This window comes from Varanus komodoensis, unplaced genomic scaffold, assembly GCF_004798865.1.
Source record: "Varanus komodoensis strain SLA01 unplaced genomic scaffold, ASM479886v1 scaffold2, whole genome shotgun sequence".
In the NCBI taxonomy this organism is placed as follows: domain Eukaryota; kingdom Metazoa; phylum Chordata; class Lepidosauria; order Squamata; family Varanidae; genus Varanus; species Varanus komodoensis.
Genome location: NW_025335568.1, coordinates 23,132,689 through 23,158,454, shown reverse-complemented (window position 1 = coordinate 23,158,454; position 25,766 = coordinate 23,132,689). Strand labels below are relative to the sequence as shown.

Sequence of the window (25,766 nt, the reverse complement as noted above, 5' to 3'; positions counted from 1 at the left end):
AAAAATGGCAGTTTCATAAATACTTACCATCGTTAACTCTGTAGCACAGGTTACACTTCCACCTTCTTTGGTCAATAAAAGAAACAAATGGGTTGATGTATGTCCTGCAAGATCGACATCTCACAATGGTGTTTGATGTTATCACAGGTAATTGCTACAGAATAAAGAAATTTGTTGCGTATAAATTTGAAGGAGAACTTCATACAATGTGTGAAACTGACTGCCTGTCCCTCAAAACCTTAAGCTGTCAACCACAAATCCAAGCCTTTCACTATTCAAATAATTATTAAATTAATTGCAATCAAGAAAGCTAGAATAGTGGAAGGTACCATCTGGTGCAAATATCTGTAGACCTGCAGACTTGGAAGATTACAGGAATCCAACGTGAGGCAGGAGGAGCACAAAGGCTACAATTGCCTCTATGTTCCCCTCACTCGCTAACACATTTAAATAGCCAATTTCAGCAATCAAAACATTCTTATTCTCCTCATGAGAAAAGGCTGAGGCACTGCCAGGATTCGTTGGAAGACAACAATGGTTCATTCCTCCCTACCCCAACCCTAGGCAAGGGCTCCAATCCCAGTGAACACAGAAAGAACTGCATCAGCTGCAAAGACAGAGGAAGGGCCCTCCAAATTAGTATGTTTTCCAAAGGTTGATGGTCCAGCCTGTTCTGACATTCTCTGGGGGATAAGGTGATAGATGGCCATAGGATATGCTCTTGGCCACTGGCAATCAGGTTATAAAGGATACCAATGTACATCAATTTATTCTGAGGTTATCTTTTCTGAATCTATGTTCCTTGCACATAAGTAAATATCTAAGTAAAACAGTAACAACAATCTGCTGAACATATTTTTCTTTCTTATTTCCTATATTGTGCTTTGGTTTCATGATGAGTGATTCACAATTATATAATACAACTTCAGTTTTTATCATCTTATATACTTTATACTTTAAAGTCTAATATTTGATCAATTAATTTAACTTTGGCTAATAAAAACGTGTGAATAATTAAAACAGTCATTTTACCGTTAGATCCCTGAAGGGATGTAGAAGCAACCCCAAAGGAAGTTTTGCTTTATTTAGTAATGCCTGAGTCTGTGGAATATTTGTCAATGTACAGCGAAATGAGCTAAGAGAAAAATCATTAATGTTAATTTCAAAGGTCATGATTGATAATATCATTTGTTGTACAAAAAAACCCTAAGGGCTCAAGGGTTACCATGTTATCCAAGTAACCAGAGCTGACTACCAAATAATTCTACATGACAGAAAGTATTCAGGTACATAAAGCGAAATTCAAGACTTGAACTACTCATTCACTAACAGTTCTTCAATGGAACAAGTAATGCAACCATCCATCCCTTTCCAAATAAATTCTTCCCCACGCCCAGCATGAAACACTCTAAGCTCATAGTTTTTCATCCTTAAAAGCATCTCTAATGGACAGAACAGTTAGTGTCAACATGCATTTTCAGGGATGCATTCTAACAGGAAAAGCCCCAGTTGCCAAGCACTTTCACTTTCTAACATGTCACAATGATCAAGACAAAATTTGAAGGTTGCAAAGAGTTGGAATGGTTACTAAATCCATACCAAAGCCATTCAGCTTTGTATGTTAACCATGCAAAGGAATACAGTGACCCTGTCATACAACATGTGCCACACCCATGGGTCAAATATTATTACCAAGTCAGTTCAGGCCACCTATTCCAGCTGTTCTGGAAAAAGATTACAATTATTTCACATCCTGGTTACTGTATTATCTTTTAAGAATCAAAATGCTGCAAAATCATATAGTTCTCCAGTTAATTTCACTCTGGACTTATTCCTTAAACCTGAATTAGCAACCAGGTTTTGAGCTGAAAATTCAAAAAAATCAAATGGGTTTTGTGAATGTTGTCTGTAACAATTACTATGAGTCAGATGCTGATGAAGATGCTCTGGCAAACTATGGTTTATCAATTCCAAGAAATCAAGGGCACAAAGCATATGAACCTGAAGGTCAGGTCCATTAGACAAACCATTGTCAACCCATCTGCTATTTGTTTCTGCTATACAAATGTAATATTAATTTCGACAAATAAGAATGGAATTTCTTTTTGTTTGGGAAAAATGTTTTTAAAATATTATTATGAAATCAGGGCATCAGTTAGGGACATTTCCCCACACAGGTGCTAATAAAACCAGCACTGGTAAAACAATTAGCATGCCTAAGACTGGAAGTTTTATACCTACTCTGGGCTGCAGTTCAATTTCTTCAGGTCTGAGTTCAAATTAGGCACAGGAGGTGGAACAGGACCAATAGGCAGAATATTTCTATCTTGAGTAAGGTTGACAGGTCTCAGGCTTTCTGGCTGCTGTATACCTAGTCCTCCAAGGCTAGCTGACAGTTGATTCATTGTAGGATATTGCTGGAAAATAAATTTTCAAGTAAACATTTACTCTATGGCATTAGTATCTTAATCAGAATCTACTTAGTCAACTCTGCTCATCCATCTCTAGTAATGTTTAATTTTAGTAAATTCAACTCCTCACAGGGTTCCAGACTCACAATACACTATCCCTTCTTCTATCCTGCATTTTGTGAGGGTTCACATGATAAGACACTGTGGTTTTCTACCACTGTTTGTCTGTTATGTCATCCAAACACTGTTGCAGTTTTTCAGTACAGTATGTCTGATTTTTAGAAACCATGGACAGAAACAACAGTCTGCTCTATGGTTTCTTGGTAGTGCCATGGTTTGTGGTGTTATCCGAATTCAGCCAACACAAACCATAATGGGACAAAGATTAGACCCAGATTGCTGCTGCCCATTGTTGCTCTTGCCAAGTGGCTAACCAGAGAGTGCCACTGACAGCTGTCATTCTGCATTACTGCTCTGTCTGCTTCCTGCCCCAAAGATCTTTTCTTGAGCAGGAGTAGACAATCAGCTGGCTAGTGTTGCAGAAAGGAGAAGCACCAGTCAATCGATTCCCCTGCTGCACACCTGAAAAAAGCCCCACACTAGTAGGAGGGGTGAGAATCAGCTGGACAGTGATGCCCAGTATGGAATGGTGCCACTCAGCTGATTCCCCTGCCACCCCCTCCCCAACTGCATGCCTGAGAGAAGCTCCTCAGGCATATAATCAGAAAGAACAAGGATCAGCTGGGTGGTATGCTTGGTTGGGAGATGCGCCACTCAGGTGATTCCCCCACTGCCCTCCTCATGCATACGCAGGAAGCCCCTCACATGCATGACTGGTTGGGGCGATGACCCTTCTCCAGGTACACTGGGGACAGCACAAGGGGAATCAACCACACCCAGCCTGGTACTACAACCTAGCCAATTCTTCCCATTCATGTATTCAAGGTGCTCTCCACAGGTGCAACTGTGGGTGGCAGCAGAAAAATCAGCTGGGTGGCACTGGCCCTTTCCTCAGAACTGCCCAGACGATTCCCACCCACTTTTACCTGAGCATGAATCGGGCACACACATACGTACACAAACCTTGCTCCAGCAGTACTCTCTGGAGCAGGAGATGAGGGTACCTGATCAGTTCATGCATCCTCTTTGCTGCACTTCAGGGCATGGGTCCTGTTTGTGCAGCAGAGACTGCATGACAGCCGTAATGACCTGAACTTGCCTTCACTAGCATAAAGCCTATCACCTAATTGCTCCCATCCCACTACAGCCCCTGAGCCACACTCCAAACTTTGGGATCACAAGCCCATTCAAAGTATGGCTTTTCAAGGGACCTGAGACAAAGACAATCTCTTGCTACTGTGAAAGCAAAACCATAGACAACAGAGAAAATCTAATAGTCCTTTTGTTTTAATTGAAGTACAAAGAAAATTAATAGGCTGAATTTAAAATATTAGAATGAAACCTCTTACTCATATGTAACTAGGTTTCAATGCTCTCTCATTCACTGTGTCACAAACTATATTAAGCACACCGAGTTTTGATTTGATGGATTTATTCTTCTCTGACCTGTGGATATTGAGGAAATCCAGAATTATATGCAGAATTACTGGGCTCTGTGGCAGGAGGTGGTAGAGACGGTGTTACATTCTGGTAGCCAGGCTGTAGAGTGGGATATCCATAGCCAAATGGCTTAGACATTTTAGATGTCTGGGGGACTGATGGAGCAGGAGCTGGACTACTTGTTGCAGAACATGCATCTAAATAGGACAAAAAAATTTTAAAACATGTTCTTCAAAACAGCAAGTATTGCAATGAAAGCAGGTGAATATGAGGGTGAATGATGCTTCCTGACATTAATAAAGTAGTAACTTGGACTTAAGCTTAAATATCTGGTTGAAGTGTATCTACCATTTATCAGTATTTAATACAAAACAATAAAATTAATATGAACACAATCCATAAGTAAAAGCGCATTAGTATGTTTAGTGCCATCCAGGTTTTAAATATTAAACAAATTTCAGATTATTCTTAAACAGAATAGTATGTTAGCAGAAAATAAATCATTAAGGTATTATATAAGCCTTCTCACATACTTTAACACTCTGAAGTAAATGCAATGGAGTTAGCTTGTAAATTGAGTATGCTTGCTTGCAACCTTGGCAGAATTAGCCAGTAAGTCAGTTCATCAGAGGTGAATCTGAACCCTTAGGAAATAATATCTAGAAATACCTGTAACATAAATAGCCATTCATTTTGTATATCTGAGTTGTATAAATGTTTTATTTATCTAATTCATTTTAATACTTCCCAATAGCCAAGTAGCCAAGGCATTCTTTTAGTGAGGTGCTCTCTCACACATACACACACACCACACGGTGTTAATATTAAAATGTTAAAACGCAATTCACCTGGATAGCCACCGCCTTCAAGGGTATCATAATTGTTCAGAACAGGAGATGCACTGCTGGTAGTGGAAGAGCTGTCAATAGCTAGAATGAAAACATATTCACATGTATTTATTCAACAGGTAATAGGTGACACGGCATGCTGTGACAGATGTTTCTAAGTATCTGTTAGGAAACTGCAAGGGTCTATAAGAAATGGCATATTTTACCAGTAACATCTAATGTTAACCAAAGGTAGGATTTTAGTTTTCTCACTTGTACACAAGAGCTGCCAGTCTGCACAGCTACACTAGCACCTATTCCAAATAAATGAAAAAAAGTTTGAAAGCACAAAACCAGATTTTTTTTAAACTAGGCTGGAAAATTTTTGTGGTTACAGTTTATTCTTGCATTTAAAGTTCCATGCTCCTGTATTCATTTGATTGCTCACTCATTCACTCACTCCCCTGCTCTCCCTCCTCTCTCACACACACCATTATATATATATAGTGAGAGAGAGAGAGATTACAGAGAATATGATTTGAAACTTTTAATGCAAGAATAAACTTATGACATCTCATTCAATTATTTCAAACCTAGAAGAAAGTATTGGCAAATCTGGAAAAACATAAGACTCTAGGCTGGTACATGTGTATTTATAAGACAGGATATTCCAAGCATCTACTGCCAGAGCTCCGCTTAGTGCAAATTCACTTGCTTCCATTTCTAGTCAGTCACAACACCCTCCTTCAGGAATACAAGTTGCTTGGACATTGTTGCTAAATTCATTCATTCAAGATTTTCATTATACTCAGAAGTATGTATACCAGAGCATGGTACACACACACGGTTCCCTTTATCCAGTGGAAGGAACTTTGTGCTTTGGAGAAAGGGAAGCTTTAGATCAAAGCAATGTCTTGCAGCTAACTTAAACAGGAAAGCATGAACAAGTGCAGAGAAGAAAAAACCCTTTATTACATCACTGAAATCCTCAAAACTGCCAGAAGATTGATACAATTCTCTACAGTAAAGATACTACCTGCCATTCACCGCTTACATTTTAGCAAAATTGGGCACCAACTTCAAAGAAGTTAAGAAAATCTCAATATTCTGGTCAGCAATATTCCAAATCTTATATCTGGCTCTTAATCTACCTTTGGAAGAAGCCCAAAGTTAAATTTATCTCAAAACTAATAAATATCATAATTTCCACTATGTTTTTGGTATACTAGAAAACTTATTGCATTGTGTTCTCCAACTCTACAGATGGTTTTAAGCATTCAACATAGACTGCCACGTTTACTTCAAATAGTTCTTTGTTTTCTATGAAATGTGGAAACAGCTTCTCTAATTCATTTCTGTTTTTACTCAATCCTCCAAAAGTTCCAGCAGCAAAAAAGCAGGGAGAGGGGGGAAAAGAGAAAGGGAGAAGAGATTGAAAATCAATCAATAAGCTGTCACCAATAAATGTGACTCAAAGAATAAAGAGCAGTATGTTTTTCTTAATACTCCTGACTCACAACAGCTTGAGTCTACCCTCATCTGCGATGTTTAAGAGACTGAATGCTTCTGAAAAAGCCCTGGACAACCTTTATTTGCATCAAGCTTTTAATCTGCTTCAAATAGATTACAAAGATGGACCAACTGCACTGCCTAAACAATGTAACATCCCTCAAGAAAAACTTTCAAGTCACATGAACATGCAGAACCAATTAATCTGTATTACTGAGGCATTTTATATAAGAAAATAAGAGAATGGAAAAAGATAAGATCTTCTTACTATACTGGAGTGAAAAATGAATTTGTGGGGATTGATACATTAATAATGTAACATGAATTTAAAATTAAGTTCAACAGTGTCACAGGAAGGGATGCTTCCAGGTTATTAGCAGGTATATCTGTGTTTGCTGTTGGTACTATTCCCTTATTCTATCTGAGTCCACATAAGTAGAAGCAGTTTAACAGTACAACCAATTTTTTAAATACTTTTAATTTTTATCCTGTGGTATCAATGATTTTTTTAAAGGAAGATTTTGAAGTAACATGTTTACTTCTGAAAGTACTGGTAATAAGACAACCAGTAATTTCAGCAGTAAGCATGTCATTTTTAAATATTCATTTTTAAGAAGTGTTTGTATACCACAACGTAAGGTATATAACTGTGGAAACTGAAAGTTTAAACACCCTTTGGTTTCAAGCATCTCCAGGTACTTTATTTTTAATTTAAAAACTTTGCTTAAACAAATTGAGTCTGAAATAATGTGTGCACTGCATACATACTAATTACAACACAAAATGTACCACATGAAATGTACTGGCAAGCCCATTACCATGTATGTATAACAGTCTGTCTACACAAGATGACAAAAGTGACTGGCCTCAGAAGGTATTTCTATAATCATGTCTTTTGGTTTTCTGTAACTTTCTCTTATCTGAAAAATGTGAAATTATTCTGGCAGGTTTAGTGATAAAAGGAGAGTTATGTGCAATTTTTATGTTTACAGCAAAGACAATAACATATTGTCAACAGGATAACAGTTCAATAGGATAACATAGCGTAATGGCAATATTATCATGTGCTGGAAGCTATGACAAGTTTCTTAGAAGATTCCAAACTGATCATATATATTGTCCATGCCCATGACTCTTATTAAGGAAAAGAGGTACACAATCCTAGGACTTATTTCTTACCTAGAAATAAGTCTCTATGAATTAAATGGCATTTACTTCTGAGTAGACATTTATAGGATTAGACTATCTCTTAGTGAAAACCGTTCTATTCCTCTTCTTCAATTATCGTTAATTATGAAGCTCAACTTCATTTTTGTCTTGAATTAGGTAGATAATCCCAGAAACTGGTTAACTTGCTTTATGCACTTTTGTTCAAGAAGTGGAATAATGCCATCAAAACTGAGCATGAAAAGTGAGAAATACTGGCGCAAAGCTAAAGCAGACCTGCTTCCTCATCCTCCTCATCCTCTTCCTCATCATCTGAACTTGATGACAAGGGAGTTGCTGGAGAGCTAGCTTGATTATTAACATATCCACCATACTGCATGCCTGTGAAGTGGAAAGCATAAACACAAGAATCAAACACACACAAAAGCAAGAAATTGAAAGCACAAATCAGAGCATTAAAAGTGACACCAAAATCAGGCATTGCAAAGGACATCTTAACATGAAAAGTGAGTGAATTACCCCATCAATACAAGAAAAGCTTTATCTTTACAGAAGTTTAGCAGGCATTTTTAAAAGCTGTGGTTTGGTTAAGTATTAGTAGCGGACAAAGAAATTAGTAGGATTAGAAAAAACACAATTTATCCACCAGATGATTAAGAGAAAGTCACACAGGTGTTCTAACCTTCAACTTAGGTTGTAAAATAATAATTGTTCTTTTATGGGTAATACTACATCCCTGAAAACCACATTCTTATACTTTGTAGAGCAGCCAGCATCCCTTCCCCACTCACTGCCATCACACCTGACATAGAAGCATTTCCCCCTCTTGTTACTCTTGGCCATGAAGCTAGCACCTTTGCCTCTGAAGCTTTCTCAACTGAGACCCACACAAGCAAAGGCTTATCGAGAGAAATCTTATGGATGGGGGTAGTGAATGAGACCTTTATAACTGAAACAGACTCCCTAGTGTCATCTTCTGCAGCTATTGCTCTTTTGCTGGGAGGACACTAATAAGCTTTTATGCGTTCGCAAAGGGCAGCACAAAGACATGAAATGCCATGGTGACACAACTTTGCATTTTGCCAGAGGGAATGCTATCTTGAAAAATCCTGAAAAAGTAAGATGCGTAGATGGCCATCAACTTGAAGAAATCTGATTGAACTCTTACCCTAAAGCTGCATCTGCTCAAACCTGTCCCGGCAACTCCTGCAATCAGAAATTGTACTGGAGTAACAAATTATCCCTTAACAAGGCACTGAGGCAAGTTGTTAGCACATATGGAAAGACTTATTTACACCTAGAATCACATACTGCCCTTTGCAGATTTCATTTCAACCACTTACAATAACCTTTTATAAGTTCCCTGCCAGTGATGATACTCCAATAGGACTAAGTTAGAGAAACACTTGCCTCTTAAATATTATGGAAAATGTTCATGTGATGCTAGAGATTACACCATACATGAGCTGAAAATTGTAAGAGATCTTATTAAAAATCTGTTTGGGATATATTTTAAATAAGTGGTTCTTTTTGACCCCAGCAGTGAAGAATGTTAATTACATATGGACAAACATACATTTCACTAGTCAATGTTAGAATGTACATTTGATGTAAATTTCCAAAGGGAAAATAACAATGAGTTATTTTCAATAATCTATACTTAATAGACAATATAGACAAGTATATGTACTTGTTAAAACATAGGCTATATATAGCAAAAGCGATCACATGAATCAATTATCAAAAGTCAACTAGAAAAAAGTGGGATCTTTTCACAAATCCATTTCCACTCACAGAAATGGAATTGTTCACATTTAAGTTTTTCATGTTGGGGTAGTGCTTATAAATATCTATTAAAACATGCTTTGGGGAATGCCTGCTGTCATTAAAGGTTCAAGTTGTATATCAAATTTTGAAGCTCTCTACCCTTGAAAAAATAACCATGAGAGAAACCTATCCATGATCTAGAAAGTTAAATCCAAGCTACTGCTTTTACACATAGCAGACAAACTCTCCATTATCCAACTCTCTGATATTCCCTAGGTTCAACAGAAGACCTTCTGTTGCCAATCAGACTACATTCAGTAAAAGCTACACGTGAATATATATGTAAAAGTCACATTATGGAAATGCACTGCAGCTAGACAGGATTAAGGTCACAATTCTATAATCAATGATGCTTACTCAGTGTAACTCGATGACATTTGGTTTTGAGCAAGCAACCAGGCTGATTAGATAGAGGTGTAGGGCACACAAGGATAGATAAGTTTCTTGGACTCTAACCAGTTTTCTGCAAAGAATTCAGTATTAGCTATATTTCCAAATCATTCTAGTATTTTAATCTACACTGACTACCTTAGATGAACTTTACAGCTAATATCTGAACTATTTACATTCAAATCATGATGGTATTATATGTGAAAAACAGATCACTTCTTGATATCAGCTTTGGAATCTTCCCGAATGAGCTCCACACATACACAGAGAGTCCACTTGTGAGACCACAAAGAAGAACCACTTCCTCCCCTTTCACTTGAGAATTTTATTGAATTGTTGAGAGCCATTTTGGCTAAAGGGGGAGTACAGAAATCTAACAATAAATAAATTTAATAAATATTATATAAGATTTATGTCAGTGAAATACAAATTCATCTCAGAACCAATGAAACAGATGAATGGAACAAATAGATAGAGAAAGCAAAACTGAAGGAATGATGAAATAGTGAAAGAAGGTGTTCGTTTGATGGCCTGCCTTTTTTTTTTCTTTTCAAGGAACTCAAGGAAGCTTACATAATTCTCTTCCTCCTCTCAATCTTATCCTCACAACAATCCCATGAGGTAGGTTGGGCTGAGAGTCTGTGACTGCTTCAAAGTCACCCATTTAGCTTCACAGCTGAATGGGACTAAAACCCAGATATCCTGAGTCCCATTCCCAAAGTTTTAACAACTATACCACACTGGCTCTAATGAAACAAACGAGCAGCTGTTAGCATATCATACATAGTTTTTGGGTTACTAAACGTAATTAGTGCCAATAATTTTTAATAATTTTGTTTCTTTCTTAAAGCAATATAAAGAAAATACATAATACAGTTTTTAAATTTTAAAGTATTCCAATTAAAATATCTCATAATATAACATTTAAATCAAATAAAAGTTCAATCTAATGAATCTGCTGGGACCCTCCGCCCCAACACACTGTGATGACTATGCCAGTGACTTTGCAAATAGAACTGCTCATATTATATTATACTTTTTTTCCTTGGGAGTTAAAAAACTGAACAGTTAAGATCAAGCAGCAGAGTGTTGCCCCTGTTTGAAAAGTTTGCATTCCTAGTCAACTACAGTCATTAATGCTTTTTTGAGGAGGTAAGGCATCAGATATCCAACTTAGCTCGGTGACCATTATGGTCAGCCATCACTTCTTTCCTCACGTAAGTCGTCCAAACTCAAAGCTTTCAGCAGATTCGATGAGTCTATAAGCCTAGAAAACTATGGAACGTGCTCCCCAGAAAGGTCCGCCTGGCACCATCATTATATGTTTTTCGGCACCAGGTCAAGACCTTTTTATTTAATCAATATTTTAATATCTATTAATAGTAATTGGATTTTATTGTTTGTATTTTATTAATTACAGCCAGCGTGGAATAGTCTATTTATTTATTTTATTCTGATTTATGTTGTAAGCATCCAGAGATGCAAGTAATGGGCGGCATACAAATTTTATAAATAAATAAATAATGAATAAATAGGAAACTATCTTGGTTTAGAAAGCTATAGACCTCTTTCTTATTCAAAACTATGAAACTTTACAACCAAGTTACACTGTAACTGTGTATGACACCTTGGGTATCTCTGAAAGGATAGATGACTTACAAATAAACAGAATACAAAACATTGCCTTAATGTCTGCCTTAGCTGGTGCATAATGCCAGACAATAGGAATGCTTTATACCAGTTTCCAACATATGCACTGGTTCCCATCTGCCTTTCAGTATTGACAGATTAATAAAACAATAAACAATTGGGCCAATGTAACGGTAATGCCACCTCCACCCCAATGTTTTGCCCATGGTGCCCCGACATACCATCACATTCTCAAAAATCAACACAGACTGACAGCTACAGACAAAGTTATAGCTTACTAGTTAGATAGACTTGTTGGTAGCTCATTTTCAATGATGAAAAACCCTTTCCTTAAAAACTTATCAGCATCTGAGTGTAATTATTTTCATAAAGCACTGGATTTTGATAGAAGGGCTACAAACTGCATACTGAGCTTCTAGTGACACATATGCCAGGTCATTAAATCATTTTTTCTGAGCACTGGAATGCCCTTAGACAAGCAGAAACAGAAATTTTGCTGTTAGTCTTGGAGCTACCATTGAAGGCCCACATTCTGTGAAGGCTATTGATTTCTGATCTTCCTATTATCTTTCTCTGTAAATTTACTCATATTATCACTTCATTGGATTTACAAAATACTCCTACTTGGAAAGTTTGATTCTGACTCCTACCACAGGAAGAGTTGATCAGAAAGGTTTAATTTTGACTTCTTCACAAAGAAGAAGCTGTCTTGCAAATATCTTTCCCTTGATATAGAAGCAGAATCAGTCATCTGTTTGAACTGAGAAATTAATCAGAGTAATTTAGATGCTTTCATGGGCCAATCTGTATGAAAGCGTGTGTGTGTGTGTTCTCTCTCTCTTGTATAAGAAGGGATGTGTGTGTGTGTATTACATAAATAAAATAGCGGCCAATTAAAGAAGGATAATCAAAATCTTACAAATGCTAAAATGCTAGGCATATAGTTTCTATACCTTCATGAAGCAAAGAATCTGATGGCTGTGCAAGAGAAGAGGAAGTGCCAGGCTTTGAAGTCGTCCCTACAACAGGTGTTCTAACGGAAGATGTCACAGCTGAAGACATTCCTCGGACAGGTTTTAGAGGCTGAACATTCTGCTTTGTAGGATGTGGTGACCCTAAAATATTAACCAAAGGAGAAACACACATTATAAAGTGATAGTTATGCTGACTGATTTCCAAAGTGGTAGCATTTTTGTCTGCTACAGCAATGGACAGTCTTGAAAGGCACCTTAAAAGTTAACAGATCGTAGCATAATAAAGCAGAAAGTCAAACAGAAAGGAAGTTTTACCCAAGGCCTCTAATTACCAGGTGAAGCTTTTTCTGTCTATCATTGGGGGTGATAACAGCCAGAATCATCTTTTATACCTGACTGGCTGATCCACATAGCTGCCCAGCTATGCTACACATCATGACAAACTGGCTGCCAGGGTGGATAAAAATCAGTGCTATTTTTAAAAAGGTAAAATATAGGATTCTAAAAATTTAAATCAGATTTTTTTATTTAAATTGGATTTTTAAAATAAAATGCATTTTGAGGAAAAATCTTTCTATAGTTTTCTATTTAAGATACATTATAGTCCAAAGATTATTGATGAAATAAGGATTAGTTTTTAATTGTGTAGCATGAGGATGTGTATTCATGCAATGTTAACATTTTTCAGTTAATGAATTCCATTCGTTCATTCACAATGTCTTGCTTTTCCAGAGGATTCTGTAAGATTATTGTGCAATTTTTCTACCTAGAAGATAGTATCATAGATGCTTTGTTTTATAGTTCTCAAGATTGTGAATCTGTGTCTGCAGAGATCACATGCTTCTTCACAGCAAAAATGTCATAAAATAAGCTAGGAATTGGGAAAAAGACCTTAATCCCATTGCTTCTTTGCAAATCTACATACACAGAATCAACCCCTTACCACTTATATGCCAAGTTTCCAAAAAAATCAATGAATAGAAGAAGATAGTTGGGAGTGGAACAGACCTGCACAAGAGGCTAAGTGTGAGGAGGGAGAGGCAAGCATTAAAATGAACCCTTTTGAGCAGAATACTCCACAAGTCTTTGAATCTTTTTGTATATAGCCTGAGGTTCATCATTCTATTCATTCCCTGGAGGACAAATGGCAGTGATCCAAAAAAAAGAGACCCAGTTTGGGAATATTTTAATGAAGATCCTCTACCTAGTGTGACTAGTGATTTAAATCAAATCCACGTCGCTGGCTGCACCAGCTGCTTCTGGGGATGGAATCTTGAGGAAGATAAAGGAGGAAACTCTCTGGTTTATTCCTAGGGTAGAAACTAGGAGAGCTGACCACTGCTTTGGCCATTGCTGCCCCAGTTTACCTCCCTGAGTTAAGCAATTAGTTACTTTGAGTATAGACAGAGCTTAGCTACCCCTGAAATTGTGGAGACCTTTCTCACATATCCACAAGGTCAGTGTTGGTGAAGACTTGGCTACACATTCCCCAATTTGGGTGCCTAGAATAAATCTTCAAGTGGTACCTCAAAAGTACAACTCAGGCACAGGCATACTTGCCACACAGCCAATAATAAGAATTTAGCCATATTATTGGTAGGCATTATAGTGGCTCCAAGATTTCTGCCTTTTCCAACAACAATGTACTATCACACACAAACACTGGGATCAGCTAGCAATCAAGAGATCTGTCCAGTGTTTGGATTCTTGGCCTACAGCTTGCCGAACTCTGTAAGCTGTGATCAGTAAATGCTGTGGCCATTTATAACTAACCTCAAGCTCTATATAATTATTGCTCCTTTGCTCTAATTTCACTCTACCCTGCTGGTCAAACTGTCATGAAATTTAAGAGGTGAATCCTATTTAAAGCTTAAATGTGATGAGAAAAGCACACTAACCACCCACAACAACAATCTTCCTAGCTAGTGTTTTAACACTTGTAGTAGGAGAAGAAAACTATTGTTTCCATTTAGGACTAAACCAGTTATATCAAATTTACTGCAGAATTCTATACATTCATCTCCAATACTCCATTAGACATCTGAAGCCTTGCTCCAGATTCCTTGGCCATATTGAAGAAAATGGCAGTCATGTTTTGGTATGAGTTTTCAGCATTTGGTGAAAACATGATTGTTCAAGAAGGCATTTAACTAAATGTTTTTCTGGCTTTCTCAATACTTTAAAAAATCAGTGTTTTGTTTGATAAAGATAGAAAATTCTGTTTACACTTTGAGTTCACCTGCTGAATACAGGCAGATCTTATTTTTTAAAGAATAAACATAGTTCAGCAATTTTATTTATCTCCTGCTGATGTTCCTCTTTTAAAAAATGCCATGATTTTGCATCACTGTGCACAACTTTTCCTTCTACATATATGTATGAAAACATATATGCACACATATGCAACCAGAGAATAACACTTCATGCACCTGATTAAACAGGTTCTGACCTCAGTAGGGGCAGCCTCTGGAGATAGTTCAGAAGTTACAGCTTGCACAAATTGTGACAGTCAGACTGACAGCAGGGACCAGAACATGTAACAATGATTCTGACTTGCCTGCACTGGCTGCCTATGTTTCCATCCCCAATTCAAAGAGCTCGTTTTGACCTTTAATGTGTTTACATGCTACGTGATAGAACACCTCTCTTGGTATGAACATACCCGTACACTTTGTCATTTAAGGCCCTTCACAAAGTGACTTTCTCTGAGGGAGGTTTGGAGGATAGCAACAAAGGAGGCCCTTTGGTGGGGGAGGCACAGTACTCCATTATAGAATGTCCCCCCTAGTGAGGTCTACCTGTTGCCAACATTGTGGTCCTTTCAGAGTCAGTTTAAGATCTTCCTCTTCTTCTAGGCATTTGACTACATATGATAGAGTTTTTAATGAGTCCTGGGATTTCTCAGTGTTGACTGTTGAAATTGTGTATTTAAATATTATAAATTTCTGTATTTGGCTATTAGGTGGTATAAAAATGCAATAAATGAAATGAAAAACTTACGCAATACATTTGTTCATTTTTAAAGTGCCACAAGACCTTTTGCTGTTACTACTGAATGACTGTGAACTTCATTTGAGAGACAGAGAGAGAGAGAGAGTATGCCTCTGGCTGTTGGGTGGTATAAAATGAAATAAATAAATGGCACTAAAGAGAAAGATAAATTCTGAACTGTAAATCACTACTACTAAAATGTATTATTCAATTGCTGTCATATCATTAATGTCAGCCAGAATACCAATAACTAGCTATCAGTCATCATTACCTTAAAGTTAACACTTTCTATGACCCAACCCAAATAATTTAATACATATACCACCTGGAAGACAAGCTTGTAACTATGTTCTAAACAGCATTCTTAGGCCACATAATATGGAACATGTTCTTATAGAACATTTGGCATTCAGGTCAGCCTATCATAATAGAGGAAAGAATCAGTACCTGGACAGAGAAAAGTGAACCAGGATGGGAAGAGAATGTTTTGAGTGAAGATGCATGAAGGAATTCAGCTGTCCTTATTCACTTATACCTTTTCTTGTTAAAAAAGAGACACTTTTCACCCAGTTTTAGGAAATAAGCAGCACATACATGAACTAACCATTTATCCCTTTCTTATCTAGTTTGGCCCTTGTACAATACCTGTGCCAATTGGGCTGCTTGCTTCAGACACAGATCCTGCAAAATTTCCACTGTGATTCACTTGAGTTGACTGGAGTTCTGGGGCAGACCATGATGCAGAGCTGTAACTCAAAGGAACTCTCTGTTGCCCTATAGATGGGCCTCTATTTTGATCAGAGTAAGCATTTGCCTCTTGCAAATGTCCAGGAGCTGGTACACTGTGGGATGTAGGCACTTGCCCATATGGACAGCCAATGGACATAGAAGGATATGAAACATTTGGATAAGCAACACTAGAGATAGCAGGCATGGCATAGTGAGCAGAAGGAGCAACAAATCCCTGAGATGGAACTGAAGCACTGACGGAGTGCAAGGCTGAATTGCTATAAGGACTACCATATGAGGAAAATGACTGTGAAACGCTGGTATGGAATTGGGATGAAGAAGTCATTCCCTGGACAGGTCCAGATGATTCTGCAACATGAGGTGCTCTATTGTACAAGTGCTGTGATCCCTGTGTGCTCAAAATCTTAGAAGTCACAGGAGATGCATTAACATTTTCTGCTGGCACTGAATACTGGGCAGAAAAATAATCAGCACCATAGTGGTTATCCAGCTGTGAAGGAATAGCTTTATTGGGCACTTGTGAGTAGTGTCCTGAGGGAGCACTATAGTTTTGAGGATGTGATCCATATCCAGCAGAAAACTGCATCTGATTTTGTGCTGGTCCTGGAAGAAAGGAAGAAAGGGGGAAAAATCAATGCATTATAGTTATACAGATCATGCTTTTAAAGAATGATGGCATGTTTCTTGCCTATGAGAACCTGTGCCACAATCAACTATGTAAGTTTTGTTGTGTTTTGCTACTCAAACAAATATAATCACTCACATGCGTTTTGTCCAAGAGTTCAGTAACCATTATGAAAGAATAGATAGCAAATAATGAAAATACTTTAGCAACAACTTAAACAATCCAATATACCAGATATTAAAGCACTCTAGGGTCAAACTTTATATTGCCCCTATAACACTGAAAAGATTTCTTGCCTTCTATCAGAAATATAGTGGACAGTGCAAAGTAACACAACTGTTTTAGATGCAAACAGCTGGTAATCTGAGCCACCTAGCATGGGAGCCAGTGATGTACACCATAATACTTTTGTGGCCTGGTTTATACACAACATTCAGCATGACCTGAGGACCATGTTACAAAAATGTCTCAAAGTACTGGTGCTGTGGACGCTTGTACAGCAAGCAATGCATTTCACTGGCACACTACTGTGACACCATAAATCAAGAAGCTGGTGCAAGAAGTAGCAGCATGGAAAGCTGTCACGAACATCCTGACATATTTACTATTGAGCTTAACCCCTAGGAAAAACAAATACTGGCCATTAGTAATAATAGAGATTAAAATTATGTCTTGCCTTGTTATCAATATTGGGAGGTATACAAATTCTGGAAGCCTTGGCAGACATCTGTTATTTCCTGTTAACCAGCTATGAGGGCCAATCGTGTCATGATACTACAGCATTATTCTACACATTTTCAGAACCCGACAATTTCAAGCTAAATAATATGCTACTAATTCAGCTTTTATCTAGGATAATTATAACATGAATTTAACATTTTTGCACTGTGATTCATTTTATGACTTGACTTTTTTCTTCTTCTGGCTATTTTCTCTAGATCTAGTTCTAACAGGATCCAACAAATGCACTGAAATCTCCAATAGTAAATGTTTACAGTTTCTCATAAAGAAACATGACAAAATTTTGGCCAATAAAATGCCTATTCCCATATTCAAATTTTTGAAGAACTGCTACTGCAACTTCAGCTTAACACACACACATGGCCATTCATTCAGAGCATCTTGCCTAGTTTTCTGCCTTTCCACACCTTTATAACTGGCAGTAATTATCCAAACAGTTACAGACCGCGAGTACCCTCCTCCTAAGTAGCTCATTCACTCCAGAGAAAAGGAAAGGGTTGCTCATCAGAGTTCATTAAGGCAGACTCCAGGACATTCATTTTGAATACATTCATATATTTCCTTTCAACATGCCTTCTCAGGTATCTATCTATACCTTCACTATTAGTAATACAAATAATAAACTTTAAAGAGCCTTTTTATTTATCCACAGAGAGAACTTATGTTTAATTCTGAATTTCAGATTTACTAAACTAAGAAAATGAGACAGGTTGTTTTAAGAATGAGGCCTCCACATGAATTCAAAAAAAAGAAACTGGATTTTAACAAAGACAGACTTTAAAAGCTCAATTACAAAAGCAAGGAGAAAATATTAATATATATTTATTCACAGATAGTAGCAAAGTAATACCAACCAATGCACATTCAAGTTTAACTCTGCCTATGGGCCAAACCATCCCCTTTAAGAAACAAAGCACAAAGGCAAGAATTATCTGTAAGCCACTATGATAGACTTACTAAATGAAGCATGGTTTACAAATGCCTTAAATAAATATAAATACACAGAACAGTTATGTCAGACAGGGACAAATTAATACACAGAACAGGGACACATACCAGCTGTTTTCAGATTCACTATCTGCTATAGTATAAAAATATAAAACTTTGAAACTTGCTCACTATTGCTTACCAAAAATAATTCATAGTTAAATTACTACTTAGCAGAAGCCAGTGCTGAGTACATCCATGAATCCTATAATTTATCCAAGGACCTATATGCAGTTTATTTTACTCAGTCTTTTTTTATATCAAGACTTCAGAGATTGTTTAGTGTGAAAGAGAGTGACTTGCCCAAGACTATAAAATGAGTTTTGTGAATGGGCAGAGACTCAAGACTAACTTTCTAATACTCCACACACACACAGAATTTTGTCGCTCTCAAAGTTTGTATTTTTAGAAAATGCAGTCTTCCGGAGTTCTGGATGGGGTTGCACTCTCCTTGAAGAAGTAGGTTTGTAGCTTGCAGGGTTTTCCTTGGTCCATTTATCACTTGTAGCTCAGCTACTCTCAGAAACATAGTCTGTCTTTTACTAATTCCAGCAGGTGGCCCAGTTACACCACTATCTGAACAGCAATAGCCTAGTAATCTTCAAATTAGATTACTGAAATTCACTCTACCTGGGGTTACCCTTGAAGGCTTTCAGAAGCTGCAGCCAAAGGTGCAACTAGAATCAGAAGGATTAAGCATAAAAGACCAGTTCTGGCTCTCTTGCAGCAGCTGCCTATATGTTTCCAAGCCTAATTCAAGGTGCTGGTTTTACCCTATAAAGTATGGGTCCTCAAACTACGGCCTGCGGGATGGATTCGGCCCACCATGCCCTTTCATGCGGCCCGCACTGCCACCCACCACCCGCGCTCGCTGCGCGGGCGGGAAGCGGAGGCTTGCTCACTCAGAGATGGTTTTGGACTCGCTAGGAGATCTCCCAGCGAGTTCAAAACCATCTCCGAGCGAGCGAGCCACCGACACCTGCCTCCTTCATGCACACGTGCTTGCCGGTGGCTTGCTCGCTCGGAGATGGTTTTGAACTCGTTGGGAGATCTGAGAGAGAGCGGGGCACGCCCAACGCCACCTTGCATGCACCGGACAATGCCTCGCCGGCCCGCAAGCCCAGGCACCCCCCCTCAACGGCCTGCATGTGTAGCCGCCACCTTTCAATTGGCCCCCTATTGAAAAGGACCCCTGCTATAAAGCCTTACACAGCTTGGGACCTCAATACTTGATAGAGCACCTCTCTCTACCAAAATCTACCTGGACACTATACACCTCACTGTATACTGAGTTGTTTTCATTTCTGTTTTAAAATATTCATATTTTGCTAAGATTTATGGTATTTTATTGCATTCTTTTATGACCTGTAGTCAACCACCCAGAAGTCATGAAATTACTATCATCATTATTAAGAAATATTAATTAACTAATTATTTATATTAACTAAATGATTATGATGGCTCCACAGACTAGAACTGGCTACCATAGTAACATAATACATCAAAGTAGTCTGGCACCAACAAGGATCATATCTAGAAGGCAGAGCATCTTCATAAACCATGCACAGATAAAATGCATGCCAAAACAGCTATACATTCAGCAATGTCTTCATATTCAAAGGTGAGACAACTAGCATGAAACTAAAAACTCCATGAGAAATCCCTGACATCACTTACTTGCAACCAAGAGTGATATAAAATTCCATAATCCAGTCCAAACAAAAGTCCTTCGGCTGTAAGAATATACCATCAACAGGACTATGTGATGCTCACTCTTTGCTTTACTGTCTTATAGAAATTCTTTTACAGTGTTCACTTTCTATACAAGGTAAAGGCTTGCATTTCTTCTGTCTATGAAGACCGTTTCCTTACCAAACTTGTTGATTAAACTGCTTACACATGTTTCTTTATTCATTTACTTTTAGAAGTGCACATTTATGGCTTGAAAATATCTGGATTTTTGGCACAAATACTCCTTATATAGCAGTACCAATAGTACATAAATCACAATGTCAACAGATTAAAATGCCAGCTAAATATTTCAATAAAACCTATAAATTTACTTGTGTAATAGGCTAAAAGAATCTGTGGCAATCATAAGAGCTACTGGGATACAGATCTATCTAAGCATGCACACATGGTAATGCTGATGCTCTTGTCTACAGTGAAAATTTTTGGTTGATATAAGAAGTGAAATCTCCATTTAGAAATGTTTAGCTTCACAAATCAAAAGTGTCCCAAATAAAAGAAGGAACAAGTCGAAACAACTAGTCCACAATCCCGTTTCCAACAATAGAAAGCCAGATGTCTCTGAAAAGAATACAAAGAGTAGATGGTAACAGTCACTCCTCATTATCTCTCCCAACACCTAGTGTTTAGTGGTATGCTATCCCTTAACATGCATACTTTATTTGACTATCGCAAAATGATACATACATCTTCCATGGATTTATGCAACCCTGTGCCCAACAGTAGTCCTATTCAAACAAAAAGAAAAATACATAGGGACAAAAACTATAGAGTAGGGATATAAAATATCAGGCATTGGGGTCCATCATGGCCCTCTTAGGGTCTCCAGAAAGCTATACTCCATTCTTTTGGCATCATTCTATTTTCTCCAACTATCAACTGGTGGGTTTCCAGCTTGTGTACAGTTTTTCCTATATTCAAAAAGGTTGAAATGACTGTGACTAAGGCTCAGTTACTCAGTTTAAGGTAAAATATCTGGCATTTTCACCCCTTCTATTTTTTCAATTAACCAGCAAGAGCTTCCCTGAAATGAAATTTGTCATTTGGGCTAAAACAGGATTTACATTACTTTTGCTACAGGGCTGCATGTCCCACCCCTAATGTCCCCATGCCTATCAGCCCCACCCCCTCTACTCCTGAACATCATGCATTCAGGGAGATCCAATGGGAGATCTTTGCACTGAACATGTAAAGAATGAGAATTTTGGGTGGTGTTTGCAATAAACGCCAGAAAGACTGCAGTATAGAGGTGGAGACCTTCCTGAATAGATAGGATAGGGCTGTTAATCAGATTTTTGTATACAGATGTGTATATATAGAAACTATATACTACACAATATATACAGAAATTATGAAGTAGGACAATGTATATGGTTTCTGATACAGCAAGAGGTCACATCATAAATTTCACTCAATATTTCAGAGTAAGAAAAAGTGTGATCCAGGCTAAATGAAACAGATTGCCCAGAAGACAAAAGGATCTCCTTAAATTTGGTAAATGAGCAAAATGAGATTCAATATAAATAAGGTACACAATGGGGCAAAACTGTGTGAACCAATATACACAACAAATGGGTCTGAACTGGCAAGAACTAGGCAAGAAAAATCTTAATCACAATTAAAAGAAAAGTAAAGTATCTATTCACTGCAACAATGAAGATAACGACAAATTTCATAAAAAGGATTGAAATAAGCCAGGCCATATTTCCACCAATGCATAGCTACAATGTATTAAAAAGGATACTGTACAGCCTGAAACAATAGAGAAAAAAGTCACTAATGAAGCAATCCTATGCCTGGTTTGTTGGAAAGTGCTGGAAATTACACAACTTTTTCGTATCTAGACATGCATAGAATTATGCCCTAAAATGATTAAAGAGTAGAACACACTTATTAAATAAAAAACTGAAGTTTCAAGCATTTTGGAGGAGGGACAATTGGTGGGGGAGGAGGAAAAATGAGATAGGTAAGCATGCTGTAAATAAAGTAATAGAATTTTTTTTTAAAATTCCCCTTTTCTTATAGAATTTAACATCATCTAATGAAAGTTGCAGGAGATACAGGACAGGCAAAAAGGAAGAACATCTTCACATCAAGTTGTCACAGGATATGGAAATGGCACTGACTTAGATGGCTTTAGAAGGGGATTAGATGAAATCACAGAGGAGGATATCAGCAACTGACAACCACGCAGGAAAACTAAATAGACTATCTACCTACAAAAACAGTCTGTCACTGAGTGCCAATATGAGGAAGAACACAAAAGCGGGGGCTAGGGTTGCCTTTGCATTCTGTTTGTTGCTTTCCAAAAAGTATCTCTGCAGCCACTGCTGAACACAGCACACAGAAAGCTTATTGTGCACATGCATGTCAAAAGCCTACCACATGACAACAAAAATACATCACAAAAGTTCAATGTTCAGGCTTCGATGGCAACTTTGCACTCTGGCCAAATAATGTTACTCTCCCTCCCGCGCACACTCTCTGCTCCTTTAGCATCCCAAGCCATTCCCAGTCCCTGGCCCCGGCCATTCCCACAAAGCCACAGAGCACACATTTTTCTCTTGAGGTTGGTGCTGCATCCCAGCCACGCAACTTGCCCAACTCCAACTTGCCCACAGTTCTGTATTCTTCTTTCGTACCGGCAGACACCAACTCTTCCTCTCCGCACCGCAGTCTCACTCAGCCACGACTCCACAAGCGACCCTTCCCTTGAGTTGCCTGCCGGCACCTCTGGCCCCCACACGACTACTACTTCTTCTTTCCCCTCCCCACTTCCTTTCGCCCGCGCCCTCACCGTCCAGCCGGCCTTACTTCATTACCGTTCTGACAGAGTCCCACGCCGCCCGGGGCTCGGAGGCCCGCGGCGGGCCCGCCAGGCAAGGGAGCCCTGACGGGGGCGAGGGGCGGCGGGGGGAACCCTGTGGGGGGCACCGACATGGCGCCGTCTTCACGACGCTGCCGCTGCTCGCGCTGCTGCTGCTCTTCCTTCTCCTGCTATTCTTCTTCTTTTCCTTCTCCGGCTCGCCGTGGAGTTTGGGGCGGGGAGAGGCACGACGAGAGCGCGCCTACGTCAGCCGCCAACGGAACCGACTCTGGCAGGAAGGTGCCGAGAGGTCGCAACGTCGTTCCTCGGAAACCAGCGGCCCCGGGACGCACGAGCGGAAGGACGCTGCGCTGTCAGCTGCTCTGTCGCCTGCGCCACAGCGCCCCCTAGCCACACCGCCAAGCTGCTGTCTTGGCAACTATGCTATCTATGCATGTGTGGACGGAAACGAAAAGCGCTACAACTCCCTGCATTTCCCAGCCACTTGCAGGGCTTTAGTTCTCTGTCTAAACATGCATAGGAGAGTGTTTTTACTATATTTTTATCTTCTTTGCAGATGATGTTTAAGCTGCAATAACCCAGTACCACCACCTTACAGCCATCGTAGGAGTACCACTTCTTCCGATTATTTATTACTTATTTATTACAAACATTTGTATCCCGTCATTCCCACAAGCGCTCAGGACAGCTTACATAACATAAAATTAGAATAATACAATAATAAAACCACAATTATTAAAACAATATAAAACAGAACATCATTACACCACAAACAACCCTTAATGCACTGCACAGAACTGCAGGTGAACCATGGCCTCTGGATCATGCATGGATGCCTATAATCCTGAGCTTAGAGGGTTACAGGCACTTTCATTGGATCATATTATTAAAAGTTAACTTTTTAATAAAAATAAAAAATAGAATGGCACTTTTTAAAATATGGAAAAGCATGTTTGCTATTTTGGAGATCTTGATGATGTCTTTTAAAAAGTGTATTTATCTGCACACTACTAGTCTCTAAAAGATAAATCTTCAGTGTAGGAGAGAGACCCTGCCTCTAGCAGTTTTGCATGTGCAGATCAATAACCAACTATGGACACAAAATGCCAAGGAATTGTCTTTCGGTGAGCCTGCCATTGCTCAATTGATACATTAAAGACACAATCCTTTGCAAATGTAGACAGACAAGGAAGCCTGCATACTGTTGATTCTGTTTCTATTGTAGTTGTTCTGTAGAACTGGATCCACAATGAAATTAAACATTCCATTAAAAGTGTGTGAGTGTGCATGTGTTTAATAAACTATTATGGATTAGTATACCATTTACTACCACAGTATTAATGAATGTAACAAAAAGCAAGCAAAATGGAACTTTCAGCAATGTGTAAAAGTTGCAAGTGGGACACTTTTTAGAAGGCACCACATCTTTGAGGTAAGTACATGTTTTATAAGATCCTAAGGGTGTAACCCTATGCATATTTAGACATAAAAGACCTATAGTTTCCAGTATCCCTCCAACCAGTCATGCCGGTGAGGCATGTTAGAAGTAGCAGGTTTTTTCCTGCCAAAATAAACATAAGATTGTGCCCTAAAAACATGAAAATAGATTCTCAATTAAAAAAAAAACCTTAAATGAACAAACAAACAAAACCACAGCAGCAGCCAAAAACACAAGTACAGCACAATTTGTTCAAATGCAGACTTCCAACATGTGTCTTTTCCAAAGGTGTTGAGGCCTGCACTGGAGTACCATTCCTAGTACCTGCCAGACTAATGGCTTCCACTGTTGAGCCAGAAGGTAAAGTCCCAGTACTGATCTTAATTCTTGGAAGACTTCTAGGTGGTCCTTCAGGGGACATAGGCTCAAACACTTTAGTCCTTTAAAGGCCAAAGCCAGTTGCTTGAACTGGACCCAGAAATGACTAGCTAGCTAGTCATTGGATCGGATTAAGAGAACAGGTGTAATGTGAACTAAGCAGTCTTTAGTTCTATCCTAAACAAGTCCAATTATGTATAGCTGCTTTCCACAATCTGGTGCTCTCCAGATGTGTTGCATTACAACTCCTATCAACCTCAGCATAGCCTGATTGGGGATACTGAAAATTATAGTTAGTGAAGTCCAGGCTATAAGATCAAGAGAAGTCCCTCCCAAACCAGCAGAATGGGCATTAATTACAGTGCTTCTGCATGAGACCAGGTTCACATGAACACTGGAGGGAAAAAAACCATGATTCTTCTCACCTTCCTCATGTTGGTCACACACCATTGTGATTTCTCCAATTATCCTCATGGTGTGTGGCTTCCTAAGTTATTTAAACCTGGCAAGATACATGGCAGGTGTGGCTTTGAATCCACCCAAGAACACTACATTAAGCCATGGTTTCTGGGTGGAGTCAAACAGTCACGCATTCACCTCCCTGGGGTGGGCAATATAGGAAGGCACATGGCACAAGGGTAATTGGGGAACTCACACCACATGTGCCAAGCATGCAGAGGATAGAGAAAATAAGCCGCCATGGTTTCTTTTTCTTGGTGGTCATTTGGGCCTGACCACGGAGCTACACCATGGGTACACTTACATAATACTATACTAGCACCACTGCATGGCATTCCACACCTCTCCCCTTATTCTACTGGAATATAGCATTGCTTTGTTAATATCTGTAAGTTTTAGTCATTAGAAGAAGGCGACAGTTGAGTGTATTTCTCTTGGTTCCTTTTGTTTTGCATGTATGTTTAAAGACTAATAAATTATCTTCCATATGTAACATAGCCTTTGTG

At 38.6% G+C, this 25,766-nt stretch overlaps 1 protein-coding gene across 3 annotated transcripts in view; it reads right to left on the bottom strand.

The window, feature by feature from the left end:
• The window catches only part of SEC24B (SEC24 homolog B, COPII coat complex component), a 43,604-nt gene extending 20,348 nt beyond the window's left edge, over positions 1-23,256 (bottom strand). The window contains exons 1-9 of one of the 3 annotated variants that reach the window (XM_044428584.1): positions 22,981-23,256; positions 15,952-16,659; positions 12,295-12,456; positions 7,751-7,855; positions 4,820-4,900; positions 3,978-4,168; positions 2,242-2,417; positions 1,033-1,135; positions 28-154 (exon numbers count right to left, since the gene is read on the bottom strand). In XM_044428584.1, the coding sequence (XP_044284519.1) occupies positions 28-154; positions 1,033-1,135; positions 2,242-2,417; positions 3,978-4,168; positions 4,820-4,900; positions 7,751-7,855; positions 12,295-12,456; positions 15,952-16,659; positions 22,981-23,098 (1,771 nt within the window). In that variant the 5' untranslated portion in view covers positions 23,099-23,256. Of the gene's footprint in view, positions 1-27; positions 155-1,032; positions 1,136-2,241; positions 2,418-3,977; positions 4,169-4,819; positions 4,901-7,750; positions 7,856-8,642; positions 8,681-12,294; positions 12,457-15,951; positions 16,660-22,980 lie in introns of those variants that run through there. The other 2 variants (XM_044428585.1, XM_044428586.1) reach the window with 2 other exon arrangements.
• Between the last annotated feature and the right edge of the window lie 2,510 nt (positions 23,257-25,766).